The 15,690-nt window shown below is 41.8% G+C and overlaps 1 protein-coding gene across 1 annotated transcript; it reads right to left on the bottom strand.

Annotated features, from left to right (window-relative positions):
• Nucleotides 1-3,242: 3,242 nt before the first annotated feature.
• Nucleotides 3,243-15,204, bottom strand: LOC121942096 (nuclear factor interleukin-3-regulated protein-like). The gene is made up of 2 exons (XM_042485196.1): nt 14,885-15,204; nt 3,243-8,731 (listed from the first exon to the last, which is right to left on the bottom strand). The coding sequence occupies exon 2, from the start codon at nt 8,177-8,179 to the stop codon at nt 6,374-6,376; it is 1,806 nt and encodes a 601-aa protein (XP_042341130.1). The 5' UTR covers nt 8,180-8,731; nt 14,885-15,204; the 3' UTR covers nt 3,243-6,373.
• Nucleotides 15,205-15,690: the final 486 nt, after the last annotated feature.

Below are 15,690 nucleotides of genomic sequence, written 5' to 3'. Positions count from 1 at the left end.
CGAGCTCTACAAAGCACTGCGGTTTTCTCAGGAATGTCACCTTGTTGTAGCTGGCTGCTGGGTGGCATGGAGGGCGCGAGTTTCATATTTCTCTCTGTGGTCAGCTGCTTCCCCACATGTGCGTCCCTGTTTGATCAATCTGTGGAAGAAGAACTGTGGATGCATTTAATTTGTTGCACAACATTAAAAAATGTAAAAATAAAAAAAAAAAAACCTCTGATATTAAAACATGTCCAGGTGCTTTTTACGTTCTTCTCATTTTTGTTGACATCGCCATATAAGAGCATGCCGTCCTGTCGTTCCCTAGAAATCTGTGTGTTTTCTTGAAATTGCAACACCTCTGTATCTGATAGGCTGTCCTGCCTGTTATGACTTTTATGTAACTGTTGCCACTCGCACACTCTGCATGCCAACTTGTTGTTCCCATCAGCTATTGGTCCATTAACGTCAGGGTCAGATGGCGGTGAGCTGCCACACTCAGTGCTCATGGTCTGACGCAGTTTTCTCCCAAGACTGTTGTGTAACATGTTTATGGGTGTTGCGCTCTGATACGTTCTGTGATTCTTCTGTCTTCTTTTGTCCGACTGAAGAACATCTGTTAAAGTATTTTCTCATTTCTGGACTACAGCTGAGACAGAAAGCTATTATGTAACTTTGCTAATGTGGAAGTAGATGTAAAACTGCTTAGCATGTGGTTTTAAAGGCAGTAACTTACTGTAAAAGGAGCCAGTTTGCTCCTGAGGCTGGTTTAGGCAACTTCCTAATGATCTCGAATAAACCCTGACCTCAGCACTTCCAAATCTAAATTAAAAAATCTCCTGTTTTTTTCATGCCTTTTATTAACCCCCTGAAACCTGGATTGACATCAGTTTAATTGTGCGAGCTATTAAACTCCTGAAACCAAAGGAAATTGGTTTGATTTTTTTGAGGAAAAAGGTACTGAGCAACTTGGCAAGAAATGTCCTTCAAATTGCAAGACCAAAAAATGACCTTAAAATAAGTTTAAAAAAAGAGAGAAAAATTTTAAAATTCTGGGTAGAAATGTCAAGAAAAGTACATGTATAATTATTCAACCATATACCGTTTAAAATTACGTTGCAGAAAAGTGTATACATTTATTTATTTTTCAGGATTATTGGGGCTAATTTTCTTCTTTGTGTCTTTCTTTTTTTATTTATTTATTTTGTGCTTATTTTCAGGTAATTTTCTTTTTTCTTTTCTTTTCTTTTTTTTTTTTTTTACTAATTTCCTGCTAATTTTGGGCCATGCCTTGTTAAGTTGCTTGTTATTTTCTACCCATGATTTCAAAAGAAGTCAAACTAATTTGCTCGGATTTTAAACGATTAATTAAGGTATTTGTATCATGTTTTTTGTTTTGTTTTTTTGGCTTGTTGTCGAGGCTCCAGACCACACTGTAAATGCAACACTGACCTATCACCACCTTATAAAGTTGTTGAAATGGTGTTAGCAAACAGTTGCCTATTTACACATTCAGCAGCTTTTGTAGCAATCGATTCAAGATGTGTTTCTGGCTGCTGGACAAATTTCAAACACTCGCTTTGCTTTTAGCTCTGTTTCCAGATTCAATACTTTATTGGCATTTCATCATAGCTGATGGGGATTTGCTGGTAAAAGTTGATTGACTCACCGGATGTAGACTGTGGCTATAAACCTGCCACTGGCTGACAAATTAGGTCAGTGTTCTTCCCCTGCTATCTGTTACTATTACTGTTTTTAAAATGCCCTTTGCTTTATTCAATACAGCAACAACCTCTGAGCTAACAACCTACATGCTGAAAATAGCAAATTTTAAGGAAGATTTGGATCATGCAGTAAGGCATCCATAGATGTAGACACATGGGACACTTCCAACTCAGTATTTAGAAAATGTACATTTGTTCCCCATCTGCCCATTCTCATGTAAAACTCATCAAATATTGCTGCTAAGTCAGTGATCTCGGTGTGGGTTTCTGACGCAGAAAGGCACCTTTTGCAGCAGTTTGCACGGTCAGCGTCAGTTTGAAATGCACCTTTTGTTTATAACGTGAGTGGACGGTATCAGTTTGACACTCTGCTGGTAATAAGGTAACATAAGGAGCTTGACAGTCCCGAGAGCGGTAGTGGAAGATTTTCAAGATTTAAATTGGCCTCCTTTTCCCCCCAAATAGATAAATTGGAGCATCAATAACAAGCGTTGTACAGTGCTGGTCGTTGTTGCCTTTAGTTGCCTATCCTCCATCTGGACAGCACACCAGCGCCTGACGTCATGTTCAAAGAAGCTATTGCAGAATAAAAATGTTTGCTTTATCTAGTGCCAACACAGCACTGTGGAGAGGTGAGGTCACTCATAAACAAAAACCAGAGCCCCAACTTTTAGATATAAAAGGTATTAAATAATAACATGAAAGGTAATAGTTATGATCTCTACAAACTCCTGAGGGAAATATAATCATCTATTGTTAGTTTTAAGTATTGATTAGTGACGCTTTAATGATCTTCTGAGTAAAAAAATCCTATGTTAAATTATGGGATGATTATTTCTGCAGTTTAACCGTAAATGTTGGACTATTTCTGTCACATTTTATTAATTCAGACCATTTTTATTTGTGCTAGCTGCTCAACCTTGACAGTTTCCATGAGATATATTTAATATTTTATCCACTGAATAAACCCTTCTGAGCCTGTTTGTTGAATCTGACGTGTACTTTGTGGTTGTTGTTGCAGTCATGTGTATTTTGTGACTGTCAGTATGAATGTATTACATGAATATTCAGACTGAGGTTAAGTTTAGCAAGCAGGTTCCCTCCTGCACCACACAGTCTGAGCGTTGTTCCGATTTGTTTTATTTCGGTGAGTGTCTGCCAGTAGGCGGCATGAAGTGATGACGCGGTGAACCAGTGAAGTTTTTCTGGCTGTGGTGGCTCGCACTGAGCTGTACTGGCAGACTGGGTCGTTGCTGTCTGTGAGCTGTGAAGTTGGTGTTTTGCTAGAAGAAGTCTAGTCTGGTCTAGTATGTCTGTGTGTGTGTGTGCGTGCAACTTTGACCATGCATTTCATCAGAGCAGCACACAAAAAGTTTAAAAGCCACGTGCATAAATTCAACAACCTTTTATTTTTTTTTCTCCATTTTGAATCTTTCACAATCAAAAAAAATGAGTGTTTTTGTAACCATTTTGCATATCCACATGAAGTATAGCAATACATAATCACTTCTGGACAAGCCTTATTCAGTTTTTTTTTTCTTTTTCATTTTCTGGAAAGCCTTTCGGCAAACAACAAAGGTTATACGGTAACACAGAGTACAAATGGTAACTGGGGAAAAGGGCAGCATGGGTAAATACACACCACAACCAGGAAGAGCAAAGAGCAAAATGACACAACAGGATGACACATAATAATCGCCAAAATAATAACTGAATATAATAGAAAATAACAATATTAATAAAATAATAATAAAATAATGACAGCAGTATACAAGAGATAAAGAGACAACTTTACATTTATACATAGTGGCCAGAGGCAGGCACCAGGAAGTGAAACAGTTAAACTCGTACAGACTGTATGATCTACTGCAGCTACCGTCGCTAAAACAACTCAGTGCGGAGGTGAGTGGGCTCGTTAAGACATTGGCCAAAGTGGGGACGAGGGACAACACAATAAAGAGGCACCTTATGAAGAGAGAGAGCAGCTTTGCTGGTTTGCGACTGGAGAGCCATTTCATTTATTAGACAGACAGCATTTGTCTGGAAATGAAGATGTATTGATTTCTCGTTGAACGGCTGGCAGGCGAGGTTTGCCTTGTGCTTGTCAGGTTTTGCAAACAGCAACGTGTGACTGCATAGCCTTGACTGATATGCGGATAACTGGCCTCGACTGTTTTGACTGCTTTGAGTCGGGGCTGCACGATTATCGATAAAATGATCACGTTTTTGTTTTTGCAAGAATTGCGATCGCGATTCTTTCACGGAAAATTTCTCCTGCATCCAAATTATTGCTATTTGCAGTGTTGCATTTCTTGTCTGTAAAAGTGTAAAAAAAAATAATAATAAAAAAGAAAGCATATGGACTTATATTTATACATTTATTAAAATAACCACATGGTGGACGTATTTTAAAAAAATAATAAAAAATTGCTACACATTTCTTTCTATCCATCTACATCCCATCAACCCAAAATAGTACAAATGGTTTCTGGGAGTTGTAGGAAATAGGATCAGAGCAGTAAAGTTGAGAGGACAGATTACTTCATACTAAACGTAAATTAGATTAGTGTTTTCACAATACCAGAATTCCTAACTTTGATATAAGACCTTCTGATAAATACCTTTATTCAATGCTATTTTTGATTCCACTGGGGAAAAATGGACATTGAGGGCATAAAATTATTATTTTTTAATTAAAAGACAAATATAGCAAGGCTATGGCATAACAGTGATCTTTCTTTTCTGAGTTGGTAGCAGGGAAAACAGCAGAATGACTGCAGTAAACATAAACAACAGGAGAAAACCAGAGATCACAGCTTGTGCAGCTGCATCAGTACTGCAGTATACAAACCATCTCAAATATTCAGAATTGATATGTACCAATAAATTGATATTTTTGACAAAAGTAAGTTGGATAACACTTGCTACCAAGTAAGTGCAGTTCTAAAGTTGCACTAAAGATGGCAAAACAAAAAATGTCTTCCAGTGGATAGTTGGCAATAAAATTGTTCATTCTCTGATTACACAAAAAGCAATCTGATATCATGTTTTGACAGCCCACATTAAGGCAACACAAATCAAAATATTATTGTCAGCATACCCTGACAGATCATTATGTTTGATAAAACGTGGTGATGATCAAGATTAGACGGCAACTCTGGCTCCATCTGACTTTGTTAACAATATTGAGTGACTATTGACTACTATGACTAGGTAACTGAGGTTGTCCAAGCAAACGTAGGTTTTGTCATAACATTGGTGGAGGACGTATGAAACTTCAGCCAAATTTTGAGTGACAAACACTTAATGTCTTGGATCCTGGTGACTTTTTTGTGCATTTCCAGCATGAATTTGTAGTGTAAATATCTTTTTTTTTTTTTAAGTCCTTTGCTATTTTCATGTTTTAGGGGGGGGGGGGGGCAAATGCACATTGAAGGGGGACATGTCCTCTTTGTTCCCCCTGAAATCTATGCCTATAGTAGTTAGACTGTGTGAGATGAGTAAAGCCAAAGTCTTTCTAAGTATAATAATATCTCTGGTACAGTAGTGTTTGGTGCACATTTGAAAAGCTGCAGGCTCAGCTTGTGTCGGCCTCCAGCAGAACCACAACCAAAGATTGGACACTCTTTGCGACGACAAAGCCAGCCTGACCGCACAGATAGCTTGAGGCGAATTTAAGGATTAGGAGGAGTTTAACAGCCTTGAAGTGCATTCGTGCAAACCGCAGCAGGGAAAAATTATGAACACTCATTCTGAATATGCAGCTCTTCGAAGCAATTATGGCAGAATCGCTGTCCTTCAGAAATGAGATATGCTTGAATCGAGATCGCGATTCTTTAACTTTTAATCGTGCAGCCCTAATTTGAGCGTCAAAGAGCTCAGATCACCTGAATGCGGCCCCCGATCTGATTCATAAGCCTGAAAAAAGTGTACCTTTCCTTTCCCTTCCATTTTTTTATTTTTTCATTTTTTTTTTTACTAGTTGTGGCTCATACTTGTAGTTAACAGAAAATCTTTGAGGCATTTTCTAGACAAAGAGGGACTGTACAAGGTGTCTCAACAAGAACAAACCGATCACTTTTGAAGTCTACGACTTCTGCATCCCACTGCTTCTATTTTTTGTTGTTTTTGCCACATTTTTCTTCTTAAAATATATATTCCATATATGCAAATTTATATATCACAGTAATATACAATCTAAGTGCTGCTTGTGTGTGCAGATGGTAAGAGGGCGGAGGATCAAACGGTCCAGGTGTGTTCAGAGGGAGGATGAATGTAACTCTTTGCCGGAAAAGGAGACCAGGAAGGATGTGTATTCTTTGGTTAAAGGAATGTTCCCATAATGCCACAATAAACGCTGGCCAGCCACCAAGGCAGTTTACAATGATGAATAGTTGAATAATGGTTGAATTTCCACGAGGGAAATATCCCAGACTCCAGCTCTGGAGAGTTTTATTCTGTCCCCTCCCTCATTAAGTGATGTATTGTTTTGATTGGAGGTGGGAGGTAGGAGAGGGCGAAGGGGAGAGGAACAGGTGACACAGTGAAACTTGGTGAAATCACAACTGCAACTCAGATCACCGGCTTCTTCTCCGTCTAGTAAGGTGAAGATGTGAGTCATAATTTCTCTGCTTAAGAGGACAAAGAGGCGAAAATGTTTTTATTTGTCCTTATTCTCGCCTCTTATTGCGCCCAACTCTGCTGCCGCTGGATCCCTTTTTCCCTCCCTCCTTCTTAGCCTCCGCCCTCTCGTTCTGCAGATTCACCTGCTCCGCATACTGAGTCTCATTGTCCGCCTCTTTACTCTCCCCGTTGGCCTGGGTGCCGTTAGGGTTGCTGGGTAGAGCTAAGTAAGGGTGCTGAGGCAAAGTGGGAGACGGTGACATGGAGGCATTGACTGTTCCCTCCATTTGCGCTCCTGCTGCCCCGTTGGACAGCGCTCTGTACTTGAGGCGGAGCTTGTGGGGCAGTGCGGTGCCTTTGACCTCGGCTTGGGACTCGCCGTGCAAACCGGCAATTCCCACCGCCTTCTGGTGGTAGCTGCTGATGTCTGAGGAGGACGAGGAGGGTGACTCATCGTCTGTGGAGCCCTCCTTGTCAGAGCTACGAGGGTCCCCGTCACTGGATGAGGTGTCTTTAGTGGAGGAGTTCTCCTGGTAGAAACCGTCGGCTCGGGGGCCTCCCTCATAGGTGAGCACCGGGGGCTCTTCATCCAGTGTGCTGAGGTAGCCGTTGTGCTGTGGGAAGGAGGACTTGGCCTCCTCAGTGTTGCGGATCAGATCAGGGGCGAAGGGGTTCTGGTGGGTTTCTGCGTGCTGGAGACTTCTCTCCTGACTCTGGTAGCTGTAGTGATGGTTCTCGTGCTGCTGTTGGGCATTGAGATTGTACTTTTGCTGCAGCTCCTCTGTCGACTCTACTTGACCGTTAGTATATTCATACTGCGGTGAGTCCATGGTCTTTGTCCGCTCTAGTTTCTCAGCGACCTCTGTGACGGTCACTGAGCAGTCGGAGAACTTGGAGGACTGCAGCAGTCTGTTCTGGTGGGTCTGCTGGTCCTCCGGCCTCTGGGTCTCCATCGGGTAACAGCCGCTACTGGAGCGGTACAAGATGACGCTCCTCTGTGCGGAGGTGGCCTGAGGGGCTGGGCTGGTGGCCTCCATGTGGCACTGCTGCTGCTGTTGGTGGTGCTGGTAGTCCATGGTGCTCTCGGTCAATTGGGCGCTCTGCTGGTGAGGAGAAACCAGAGCAGTGTGGTTGCCATGATAAGCCCCATTGGGCATCCCGTTGCCTTCCAGTCTGGCCATCTCCATACTTGAAGGCTCCGTCTTTATGTTGTAGCCAATCGGTTCGGGGCTGTCTCTGGAGGAGCCATCAGACATGTCAGAGACGGAGCCGCGGGGCGAGTACTGGTGGAGTGTGCTGTGGCGCTCGCCACGGCTCGACTGTTCAGTTTCAGATGAGTCAGAATTCAGCATCACCTGGGACGCGCTGGAGTAGCCGCTGCTTGAGAGGTAGGCGTTACTATTTGGGGTGCCGTTGGTACTCCCACTGCTGCCACCAGCAGCGCTGTTGGAGATCTGCTGACTCTTCTCCATGTAGGAGGCTGTGCTGATGAGGCCGAAGCGCAACTTGAGCTGAAGGAGCTCCGTTTTCAGACGAACGTTCTCCTCATTCAGCGCCATGACCCGGTTTTCTAGAACCATGTCATTGAGGCGTCGCTTTTCCCTTGAGCGTTTGGCTGCTTCGTTGTTCTTCCTCCGCTTTTCCCAATATGAAGCATCTTTTTTCTCATCAGAAATGAACTCTCGCTTGCGCCTGCAGCTCGCGTTAGGCTTGGAGCCTTTCGACTGGCGGCTGAGCCGCGCTCCAGACTCAGGAGTCGGGGATGGGAGGCTGCCATTGTAGGAGGAAAAATTGTCTACCTCCATGGCGTTTTTGTTGCTGGTGGGTGGGATGTGTATACTCAGACTTTCCATTTTTTCCCGGCTGGGGGCCAGAGTGTAACTCTAGCAAAGGGCGAAGGGGGGAAGGGAAAAAATGCAAAACAATATGATTCTTCTGCTTTGTTTCGACAGAGTTTGACTTAAGTTGCAGGATCTGCAAAAACTTCTTGATGAGGTATTTGTGCTCCTTGAAGGGATTGCCTCATTGATTTTTGTTGCTTATTCTTCAAGATCAAAACGTTCAAGTGTCTAAATTAGCCAAGAATATTAAAAAGAGATGACTCGCTACAAAAACCTCAGACATTGAACTCGTGTTCTGAACAAGGAACCCAAAAAAAGAAGCAACTTTGTATTTTGAGCAAAGACTCTTTCAGCTGTCTTGGCAAACAGATCAGAGCGGCCTCTGGAGTCTTGTTGAAGGTGATTTTGAGTTTATCGACGTCTTTCTCAATCTTCAGCAGAGCTGTGATGCCTGTCAGGCCGATGCCCTGCTTCTCTCAGTGTTTTACAGAAGATGTAGGTCAGTCCGCGTACTTCAGGGCTCCCTGAGGATCGGCTTCAGTGCTGCTGTTTGCTGACCACTAACTGCGTTATGGAGACAGAGAGGGAAGGGTAGAGAGGGAGAGTGTTAGATTAACTTTACAACCACTGCAGTTTATTGTAAAGGGTTCACACACATTTTATGGACAAAATTTCAAACATTTTCCATGACTTTTCAAGGATCCTAATCTCTTTTTCTTTGCTTGGCGTTTTTCAAACATTCAAGATTCAACCTCTATTGTAAACATAATTTCCGTGTTCCCAATGAGGTGTTAAAGGACCGTCTGAAGTTTGAAAATTGAATAATAGTTTCTGTTTTTAAATTTTTAGGCTGTCATAAGTGGTGTCATTTTGGCAATTTTTAAAGAAAACGTGCCTTTCAAAAATGTAAGAAAAATAAATAAATAAATGTTAGCTTCTATAAAAATTGTCAAGTATTAAAAAAGGAAAAAAAATGCCTAAAAATGTTAAGTTTTCTATAAAAATCAAGCAAAAAATAAAGAAGAAAATAAATTGCATTTAAAAACATTTTAAGATTTTTCTTGAAATGTTTCAATTTTAAAAAAGTAATAATAATTCAGTTAAAAATGCCAAAAAGAAAAAAAAATTCTATGAAGATCGCTAAAAAGTAAAAAGAAAAAAAAAAGAAAAAGAGAAGAAGAAAGAAAAGATATCTTAAAAAACAAAAATGAACCTACAAGTTTGGAGGGATTGTTGTCTTTAAAAATGAATCATTAGTTTACTTTTACATTACATTTAAGTAATTTCATTTATTACACACAACACATTTCCATGAAAATGTGAATGTGAAATTCCATGACTTTTCCAGGTTTCCAATGACTGTGGAAACCCTGATGGTAACATGTTTTTACATTTACCTCAGGTTAAGTTAGACTTCTGAACTTTAGTACAAAGTTTTTTTATATGAGTCACTTGAATGCAACGTCTGCTTATCACAATTCATCCTGTGCCAAAAATGTGTGACATAATCCCCAAAGTTACACAATGTTTGCCTTTCTTGTCTTTGTTTCCTTGACTTCACAAAAAAGGAGGGAGGAAGAAGGGGGGTGCAGAGTCTGAGTAGCAGCACACACACATCAGTATGCCGGGCTGTGCCTGGGATTGAACAGACTGTATGTGCTGCTGCTGCAGAGCTCTTGTGTAATATAGGGCGCTGTCATGGTCTCATAGTCACATAACAGGACTGAGGCAGGCTGACCTGCTGCCAGCTCTGCAGAGACAGACAGATAAAGGGATGAGTGAGGCAGGGAATGGATGGGGACATGATGTATCATCCCACTCTAAGATATATTACTCTCACTTTAATTATGATATTGTGCAATTGTGGTTTCTGCTTTATTTTCTAGAGTGTATCATGCAAATTTAAAGTCACTGAGGAGTAAACAGGCACAGCTGTATGTGCCGGGGGGAGGAGTTCTCCGACACAGCAGCACTATCTCAGTTTCTCTAGTAGCCGTCACACTGTCTGAAATTACACAACACCCCGAGCTCCTCATGCGCTGTCAACATCAGAGCTCAACAGGAAGCCTTGCCCACCCAAAATTTCTCGCGTCTAAAAAAACAATGCAGTACGAACGGATGTTTGAAGGAAGAACAGGGTTACAAAATGACAAGATCTGCTCTTGTTTTAGGTCGGATTCATTTTGCTGTGCCGTTGCACAGCAATTGATATGCGGTAATTAATAACACATCGCTACACTGATCCCCGGAGTCCATTACAAACACGAAAACATCTTTTTATGACACACACACACACACACACACACACACACACAGAGGGAATGTAGTAATGTAGGTCAGTGGGCCTCTGGGTAACAATGACTCCTCTGGTGTAGACTTTGTAACACAGGAATTAAACTCAGCACAAATATGAACTTTTATAATCGCTTGCTTTTATTAATCTCTCCTGTTTTTACTATTCTTTTCGGGCACCCAATTTCAAGTATTGGAAATAAGTGGAGCAGAATTACAGTTTGGTGAACCACAAGTCTCATTGCTGTCATTTCGTAACTGCCAAGCAACCTTTGTACGGACTCCCACGTCTTAAATATTTCAATCAAACAAGAAGTACAAGTATGCAAATAAAACACTGGCACAGAGGTAAATAGATCTAGTGTAGCATCACGGTATTTTATGTGGCTTTATTTTATTAACACAGAGATGCCAAGGAACTATTTTTATCTTATAAATTATAAGTATTACAAATGAAAATCTTGGGAAGTTTATTAAAATAAAGAAAAAACTTTTTTTTCAGTCCATCATTGCTACAGTAAAAATGACTGAAGTGAAATGAACAAACCGAAATCTTCATCTTATTAGATACATGAGACAAAGTTGTCCTTTAAAAAAATACAATATATTGCAAAATTTGTTACCCACTACTCAGCATATCACAAAAAAGGTTTAAAATCCCAATAACTAGTCATGTTTTTGTCCTCTATCACTCATTACCTTAAAAGCCACTGAGGCAAAATTGGTAGCCTGTTGATTTATATTTAACTTTGAATGTGTGTTACTGCAGATTTTGTTGCAGCTGTTGTTTTACTTTGAGAGTTAAAACTTAGAAACTCTTGCATGCAAAGGTGAACTTGGGTAATGAGAGGATTTGTGGAGAGTTGTTGCAGAGACAGCACGTTCCCTCTGTGATGTGGTGTATAAAACCAGACGTGGCGCAGAAAGCAAACCTGAACAAAGAAACTCCTCAGACTTTACCCATTAATTCAACTGTGATGGCAAGAGGGCAAAAAAACACACTCACATCCCAAAGAGACTCGAACAAAAGTGCTCCAGAGCTGAACAAAACTGACTCGCATCGACCCTCTTTCATTGCGCTGCGGCTCATTGTTCCCCAATCACAAACCACTTCCACCTCACCTCTCACTCAATGCAACATAACTATTTAATCTAACGTGCGTCTTCTTCTCCAGACTGCAGCTTCCTCCACAGCCACTGACCCTGTTACATAATCTCACATTGAACCCACTCTGAGACCTTGAAACAGCTTGACTGCTGCTCTGATTAATTAACCATTTATTTACCCGTGCTTGTTATACTGTAACTGGAGCGCTGGATACGCTGCAGGCTATTCTTGTAATTTTCCCCTCGGTGCCAAAACAAGGATTTAACCGTCTCTTGTTTGCCTCAGTGTCCCAAAGATCTAGTAAAGCAGAAAGGGATTTGAACGAAACCACCAACAGATGTGGAAAAATGTGGGGTCAGCCCCTCCCTCTCTCCCCAACCCCTGAATAATTTTCATAAAGACTTGCAGGGGAGGGGAGGCGCGAAACAAAGGCGGGCGGGAAGGAAGCACGCATACGTCTGCGCTGTCCCACTGACCTAGAAACGACGCTAAGCAGTAAACACTCCTGTGTTTGACGGTGCGCCATAAAATAGGTCAGTAGGACTGCAAGGGAGGGAGGCCAGGAGAGGGAAAGAGAGTATTAGAGTGCACTCTAAAAATAGAGCAACAGAAAGAGGTGAGGGAGGGAGGCAGCAGCACAGCGATGGGGTGACGGGGAAATTCAGTTGGTGGAAATAAGAGGAATTTTACAGAATCTGCAGCGGGAGCAATGAAAGGCCTTGAATACGTCATCTGCACGGAATAAATCTGATTATGAAAGCCCCAGTGATTTTCACACAACATTAATTCCTGGTCGCTCCATGCAGCGCAGAACAATGTGAATCAGTAGCAGATGAAAAAAAATATAGTGAGATAGAGATAGGGAGATGGCATTGACGTCAGAGCACACACCCATCTCTGCAGCCGAAATTCACACATAACAGGCTCTCTCTCAGGACTGCATGGGGAGGGGCTGCTGTTGTTGCTCGTAACGTACGTGCTCTGAATTTCTCTTGTTGCGGAGCAGAGCTTGTGTAACACATGCATATTACATCGCAGCAGAAGCTACAGGTTACTGGCTGTGAATGCCCTGCAATCTCCCCTTTCACCGTCTGTACATGCTGTGCTTTGAATAGAAAACATAAGCTAGAGGGTACTGTATATATGGATATGTAGTGTAACTGGCTCTTTCTGCAGAGGCTTGTTCCTGTTTTTTTAAAAGAAAGGCAATGATTTACTGCAGCTACTGTAAGCAGTTTGTTTTTCGTATATGGAAAACACGGGTCTAAAGTTCCCAGGCACTTGCCGCTTGTGAGGAATGCTTCACCTCTGACCTCCTCTGAGGCAAGTGTGAGTAAAACGCATGGCATCCTTTTCCCCTCCTCCATCTTTTAAGTGATCCAACACCACACACATAGAGGGGCCCCTCAGCTAGGAGCCTCCATTTTGCAACACAGCTTTGTGTCAAGAAACAAAACTCAGAGACAGGAATCCAGACACTCCAGGTCAGGTAGTGAGACCTTTTAGCTGAGTGCCATTTAAACACTTCCTCTGGGTAATTTGTGCCCAAAAGCACTTCTACTTGTAGATTAGATTTCACAGATGAATGCCAATGTTTGAGAGGAAACAAATATATGTTTCCACATTAATAAGAGTAACCTTATTAGGAAATCAAACATTTGCATGATAGTGTTTTTTTTAGTATTTTGAAACTTTCTTGGTCACTTTATAACATGTGACCTATATCTTTTAAAGTCTTTCGAAAATAACATGTTGGAGGAAACTGGGACACGTAGCTGTAGTTACTAAAGTCTGTATGAATCCATGGTCTCATATTCCAACAGTGGTCAAAGTAGTCCATGCTTTGCCCTGCATGTGTCTCCTCACCCAGATACAGGTCTGACCTATATTCAGAGGCGGCTGGCTGGGATGGAGCAATGCAGACGGCTCTGAAACCAGACCAGCTGGCAGCAGGCGGACTAAGAGCTCACCAGAACACTGCCTGCCATCGCCAGGCAGGGGTTTCCATGCATTGCATCACATCCTGGTTGTTCACTTGTTATTGTTATTTCACAACAACCTCACGCAAAGACCTCACCAGAAGCTTGGCACAGCAGTTTTGCACCAAAAAAAGAAGAAGATTATCTGGCTCAACTTCATTTCTGCTTTTTTTCTTTGCCGTGTTTTCTCTTTATGTGATGAAGTTAAAAATAACTCACAGACTGTAACGTCACCCATGAAAGCGTTCTCTAAAATATCTTTAGAAATAAAGATTTAATGTTGAATAATAGGAAGAATAAGCAGGGTGTGAATCAATTACAGACCTTTCTGTCCCTGAGAGAGCTGCTGTTTATTGCTTCTCCCTGCTGCGTGCTGGTTATGTCATACCCTCCAACTCCCTCAAAGCAGAGCTCTGTGCTTTACTTAACACACCTCATGAGCACAAAAATCACCCAGTGACTCACTGAAAAAACATTCATTTTCTAAGTTTTTTTTTCTCCTTTGAACTTGAACATCTATAAATGCGTGAAAATAGAAACAGAAGCGAATGCTGTGCACATTTAGGAGAAAATACAAAACAGATGCATGAAAAAAACACCTTTTTGGTAGATCACTGTTGCATTACGTGTTTTTTTCCCCCCATTTTAAAAACATTTTTGTTTATTTAAATATTCTACCAGCTCCACTCTGACATTTCCGACTAAGCTACCTTTATTAAAAATGTGGCATTGGCACATTTACGTCCTCAGAAAAAGAGGAAGCATAATTTTAATCCAGTCCAATGTTTGCATCATCTGCAGCCAAAAAGACGAATTAACATCCACGCAACTAAAGTGATCTAGTGACCTACATATGAACGACATACAAACAGCAGCATGCCACGTGCAGGAGCTAATATAGTACCCTGTGTCTGCATTAACCAGACAACACAGACCAGCACAGCAGCTGCCCCCCTTCCCTGGAAAACACCACCATGAGGGGAATAACCTCGCCTTGACATTGAGCACATAACGTGGGGAACGACCTACCAGGTTTTCCAGCCATATCGTATGTTGAAGGTGGAAAACAAAGCGAAAAACGCGACACAAGCGGGGCACAAAGTAACATTTATAACCTCGCGAGTGCGGCGTTTTAATGTGACAAAAGCGGCCGTCTCAAAGTCACGGACGCGCGGATGTGCCGGCAGAGAACAGAGTCGCCATGTGAACAATAACCGGCCATAAGCATCATGTCCTCAACACTCCGCTCAAACACCTTAATATTAAACCGCACCGTGCAAACATATTAATACAAATAGCCACAAAGGAAAACCAGCATTCCAGTCAGTCATAACATACCTTCCCATGTCCTGGAGGGAAAAACAGATTCAGGCTTCCCCGACACAAAAGCTGTCTCGCTCCCGTTTCCTCCTTTCCTTACGCCTTTGGAAGAAACCTCCCTTAAATAACCCCAAAAGTTTTCTTCTCCTTCTCCTTCTCGGTTGTGTTTGAGTCAGTGGGTCGGGTGGATGTTGTCTCCGTCTCTTGGCTCGGGCTCTGTGTGTGCTGAGTGCTGCCGGACACTTTGCTCCAGTTTCTCCGGCTCCCTTTCTAGAAATATGTGTTAGTAGGTCAGCGGTTGCGTAACAGCTCTTCGGCTGCCTAGTCACGTTTTTGTCCTCTATCTCTCCGCGCGAGATCCTCTTTCTCTCTCTCTTTCTCTCTCTCTCTCTCTGATATAAGTCCCATCTCTTCTCCATCTATACCTCCATCATGCGTCTCTTTCACGGGGGTGGTTAAGTCTATAACATCAGTGCGTTTAGCACAGACACCATGTTCTGCTGAGAGGTCCAATAATAGCATGTAACAGCATGTCCTTCATCTGCGTACAGTCACTGTGTGTCCTCTGATTAACATATTTTTATGTATTTTCTCCTGGTTAATGATGCAAAGATGAAAAAAATATTAATTCTGAATACTTTCACACCTGCTTGCTACTACAACTTTGGACTTGAATTCAAAACTTAAAGGATAGTGTGAAGAATACTTTAAGACAGGCTAATATTACGTCTGAACTGTACATTTGTTTAAATGCTGCCCGCTATGGAAAACACTTTGCGTTTAAAATTATAGTTGAATTCTAATGATTTTTGCATAAAGTTCAG

The sequence above is a fragment of the Plectropomus leopardus genome, chromosome 4, assembly GCF_008729295.1.
Source record: "Plectropomus leopardus isolate mb chromosome 4, YSFRI_Pleo_2.0, whole genome shotgun sequence".
Lineage (NCBI taxonomy): Eukaryota > Metazoa > Chordata > Actinopteri > Perciformes > Serranidae > Plectropomus > Plectropomus leopardus.
Note: the sequence above shows the minus strand (reverse complement) of the source record. Positions and strands in the feature narration are given on the sequence as shown.